We start from the raw sequence: 5,063 nt of genomic DNA, 5'->3' as shown, positions 1-5,063 counted from the left end.
TGACTATTCTGAGAAGTCATTGTACTTTATGCCGGAAGGATCGGAAGGGCCGGTGGTAGTGAATAGCTACTATTTGAACTCTATGACAGTAAACTGTTCTGGAAATAAATGTCAGGGTGTTATGCTATTAACTGCGGGTGTTTCAGGGGAGGAACAAAGCTTAGAGCAAATTCCGGTTGTGTGTAAATTTCCTGAAGTGTTTCCAGAAGAAATTCCCAAAATTCTCTTCTGCTCGAGAGATTGAGTTTGCGATTAAGTAGGTGCCTGTGGCCGAGCCAATCTCAATTGCTCCTTATCGAATGTCTCCGTTGGAATTAACTGAACTCAAGTCTCAGTTAGAAGAGCTAATGGGTAAAAACTTCATTCGTCCGAACGTTTTATCGTGTGGAGCACCAGTATTACTGGTGAAGAACAAAGACAAAATTATGCATCTCTGTGTGGACTATAGGCAATTGAACAAGGTCACGGTAAAGAATAAATACCCACTGCCAAGGATCGACGATCTCATGGATCAGTTACAAGGAGCCCGGATTTTTTTCTAAAATTGACTTGCGATCCGGTTATCACTAGATAAGGGTAAGAGACGGAGACATCCCTAAGACTGGTTTCAGAACCCGATATGGTCATTACAAGTGCACTGTAATGTCTTTTGGGTTGACAAATTCTCCTGCAATGTTTATGGACTACATGAATTGAATTTTCCGTCTGTTTCTAGATAAGTTTGTAGTCGTCTTCATTGATGACATACTGACTTATTTCAATGATAATGAAGAGCATTCGGGTCACTTGCAAACTGTCCTCCGAATCTTGAAGGAGAGAAAGTTGTACACCAAGTTATCTAAATGCAAATTCTGGAAGAGTGAGGTGAAGTTTCTGGGCCATGTAGGAAGTAAACAGGGGATAGTTGTAGATCCTTCTAAGGTGGAAGTAGTAATGGAGTGGGGGTGACCGACCTTAGTAACTGAGATAAGGAGTTTTCTGGGTTTGGCTGGATATTATCAGAGATTCATAAAGGGTTTCTCTCAAATAGCTTTGCCATTGACAAAATTAACCCGCAAAGATGCGCCGTTTGTCTGGACGTCTGAATGCGAAGTGAGTTTTCAAGATCTAAAGTAGAAATTGACTACAGCGCCTGTGCTCGTGTTACCTGAACCAAATGAACCATTCGAGGTGTACTGTGACGCTTCATTGAAGGGTCTGGTGTGTATGTTGGTGCAACACCAAAATGTGGTGGCGTATGCATCACGACAGTTGAGACCTCATGAAGTTAATTACCCGACGCACGACCTGGAACTTGCTGCGGTTGTGTTTGCATTGAAGGTGTGGAGGCATTACCTCTATGGGGTTAAGTTCCAAGTTTTCTCTGATCACAAGAGCTTGAAATATCTTTTTGATCAGAAAGAGCTTAATATGCGGCAGAGGAGATGGATACAGTTACTGAAGGACTATGACTTTGAACTATATTACCATCTAGGAAAGGCAAATATTGTGGCGGATGCCTTAAGTCGAAAATCATTGTGTACTGCTTGGATGATGCTTCGAGAGGAGGAGTTACTTAAAGCATTCCAGAGCCTGAAGTTAGGTGTTCAAGAAGAGTCCGAGGCCTTGTGTTTGAGTCGATTGCAAATTTCGAGTGACTTTAAGTCCAAGATTGAAGAAGCTCAGCAAGACAAAAAGGGATTTAATAAGGTGTGGCTGGCAATTGAGCAAGGAAAGCGATGGAGAGTATCATGGGACGATGGCGAAATATGGAGGTTCAAAGGTAGAATCTGTCTACCAGATGTTGGAACCTTACGGCAAGATATTTTGAAGGAGGCACATAAAAGCGAATTTTCTATTCATTCGGGAAGCACTAAGATGTACCATGATCTGAAAGCTATGTTCTTATGGCTTGGTATGAAAAATGATGTGGCAGCACATGTTTCAAGGTGCTTAACCTGTCAGAAAGTAAAGATTGAACACCAGGGACCGTCCGGGACCTTGCAACCTTTAGAGATTTCGGTTTTGATGCTGTCTGAGTGATTGTGGATCGAGTGACAAAGTTGGCTCACTTTTTACCCATTCGGATGAACTGTACCCTTGAGGAGCTAGCACGTTTATACATAAAGGCAATTGTGAGACTTCACGGTGTACCTACAACTATAATTTCTGATAGAGATCCCCGTTTCACTTCAAGGTTCTTGGGGGCATTTCAGAGAGCTTTTGGAACCCGGTTAAGCTTAAGTACAACTTACCATCCTCAAACAGATGGTCAATCCGAGAGAATAATACAAACTCTGGAAGATATGTTGAGGGCTTGTGTTTTGGACCAGCTGGTGAGCTGGGATTGATATATGCCACTAGTGGAGTTTGCGTATAACAACAGCTTCCATGCGAGCATCAAAATGGCTCCATATGAGACTCTGTATGGGAAAAAGTGCCAATTTCTGCTATGTTGGTATGAAGCTGGGGAGAAAAGCTTGTTAGGGCCTGAAATGATAGCTAAAACCACTGAACAGGGCAAGAAAATTCGAAATAGGATGCTCATTGCTCAGAGTCGACAGAAGAGTTATGCCGATCAGAGGTGGAAATCCTTGGAGTTTGAGGAAGGAGATAATGTTTTTCTTAAGGTCACTCCAACAATGGTGTAGGTAGAGCGATTAAAACAAAGAAACTGAATCCTCGATACATCGGTCCATTTCAGATTCTAGAGAGGATTGGACCGATGGAATATCGGGTAGCTCTACCGCCACATCTTTCGAACTTGCATGACGTATTCCACGTGTTGTAGCTTTGGAAGTACACTACTGATGCTAGCCATGTGTTAGAACCTGAATCCATTAAGTTAAAAGAGGATTTGACACTCCAAGTGACTCCCGTCAGAATTGACGACACCAGTATTAAATGGTTGCGCAAAAAGGAAGTTTCGTTAGTCAAAGTTGCATGGAGTCGGGCCGGTATTGAGGAGCACAGTTGGGAACTTGAATCGGAAATGCGGACAGACTATCCACACCTATTCTCAGGTAACTAAATTAGAATTTTGTGGGCAAAATTCTTATTTAGGTGAGTAGAATGTAAAACTCGAATAATTAATAACTAATTAACTTATAAATTAAAATTTATTCTAGAAAATTAGAAAAATTGAATTTTATAGTTTAATATGATAGAGTTAATTAAAACAAGAATTTTGACACCAATTTTAAAGAATTTGGCCCAAGATTAGGCCAGACAGACCGAACCGAGCGAACCGGGCCCAAACTGAGTCCGTGGGTCCAACCCACTCACTTGAACAATGAGCTTCAGCTCATTCTCTCTCCATTTGCATGCTGGAAATGCTGAAGCTCAGCCATAGGAAAGGAAGAACACTTTCCAAAACCTAAACCCACACTTGATAATCAAATCCACATAACTTTTGATCCGGAGCTCCGATTGCTGCACTGTTTGTGACCACATGACCGTGGCATCGAGCTCCCCACAAGGTTATTTAAAAGATAAGTCACATTTTCTCACCATTTTTCCAGCCCTTGATTTTTGAAAATTTATGTTATTGGTGTTGAGATTTTGAGTTCTTTGATGTTATAGGATCCAATTAGCTTGAGGAAAACGCTTAATCTTGTCTCTTTGGTGCTTGGGTAAGGTGAGAATCCTTGAACCCTAGTGAAATTATTGATTTATTATGTTTGGGTATTAAGTTGTTATATTTTAATGTGGTAATGTGGATTAGGTAGTATATATATGTAAATTGGAGCTTGATTGTGAACATTGGAGACTTGGTGGAGCTTTGGATGTCATTGCTTTGGGGATTTTAAATCATTGGGTCTGAGTTTATGCCTTTGATGGTGTCTTTGGGTTATACGTGGAAATCGGCCAAGGTATCGTTTCGGTTTCTCGTATCTAAAACATAATGTATTGTGAAAACTTAGGCTAGTGACCCTACGATAGGAATTGAATTGTTGGTGTTGTTGGTTGGTTGAGATGGATTGTATTATTATGTATGTGGTTAGTAATTTTTGGAAGTTGTGATAGAAGCTTGTATGGTTGATATGTGTGACTTGGTATATGTATAATGGTTAGTGAGATTGAATTGTTGTTGGTACCATGTTGATGGTGAAGTTGATATTGAAATTGTCATAAGAAATTGATGATGTATTTTGTATGTTGTTGAACTTGAAATATCAAATTTGAGATTGATGAAAGTGGAGAAAATTGGTAGGTTGTGGATTGTATGAGGAAGTTTGTATCTGGTTGATGCTAAATTGGTAAAGTTTGGGTTGGTTTTAAAGGGTTTGGAAATTGTATGTTTTGAAATTGGAAGCTTGTTAAGTTTTGTGAAAACTATGATTTTAACCAACTTTGGCGGAGTATAACTTGATCTCCAGACCTTCGATTTGTATCAAACTTCTTTAGAAAGAAAATTTGATCCGAGATGTTTACGCCATTCGAAGAACGGAGGAAAAATATTTTAAAACGAGAAAGTTATGCACAATCAAAGTTTCCTGTACAAAACTGAAAATTCTGGACTTAGCAGCTTTTTGAACTTCTGCTATGCTTGTGTATGCGAGGGACACACACGATGCTGCTAGTGGCTACGGCCCAGAGGTCTCGCGTACATGGGTTGTATATTGTGTACGCGAGAATGGCATTTTCCTTGGTTGCGTACGCGACCACATGGCATGCGACGCCGGCAATTAATTCGGGTTGAGGTGCTCGCGTATGCGAACCAGTACCGCGTACGCGAGAAGTCTAGTTTTGTGAGGGTGCGTATGCGTAGGGTGGCATGTGACACGAGCATACGCTACGGGCTATACTCCTCGCGTACGCGAGAAAGGGGTTGCATACGCGAGCCCCTGTTTTTCTGAAACTATGAATTTTGATATTTAATACATTCCTCTAGCTTTCAAAATTCTATTTTCTCTTGTTTAAAGCCTGATCGGGTAGTTTTTGGATAATGAAGTATGATGAGGGCAGTGTGGGAGGTAACTTATTGATGAAGAAAGAGTTAAATTGATTATAAATCATGGCTGGTAATGATTATTTGAGTTTACTGATGATGATGGTGGAAGTGTTGTTTATGCTATGTGCCG

At 40.6% G+C, this 5,063-nt stretch overlaps 1 protein-coding gene across 1 annotated transcript in view; it reads left to right on the top strand.

The window, feature by feature from the left end:
- The window catches only part of LOC110269511, a 4,519-nt gene continuing 1,840 nt past the window's right edge, over positions 2,385–5,063 (top strand). Inside the window, exons 1-2 of the mRNA XM_021117391.1 lie at positions 2,385–2,609; positions 2,771–3,002. Of these exons, the coding sequence (XP_020973050.1) occupies positions 2,385–2,609; positions 2,771–3,002 (457 nt within the window). The remainder of the gene's footprint in view (positions 2,610–2,770; positions 3,003–5,063) is intronic.

Source organism: Arachis ipaensis, chromosome B03 (genome assembly GCF_000816755.2).
Source record: "Arachis ipaensis cultivar K30076 chromosome B03, Araip1.1, whole genome shotgun sequence".
Taxonomy (NCBI): Eukaryota; Viridiplantae; Streptophyta; class Magnoliopsida; order Fabales; family Fabaceae; genus Arachis; species Arachis ipaensis.
Note: the sequence above shows the minus strand (reverse complement) of the source record. Positions and strands in the feature narration are given on the sequence as shown.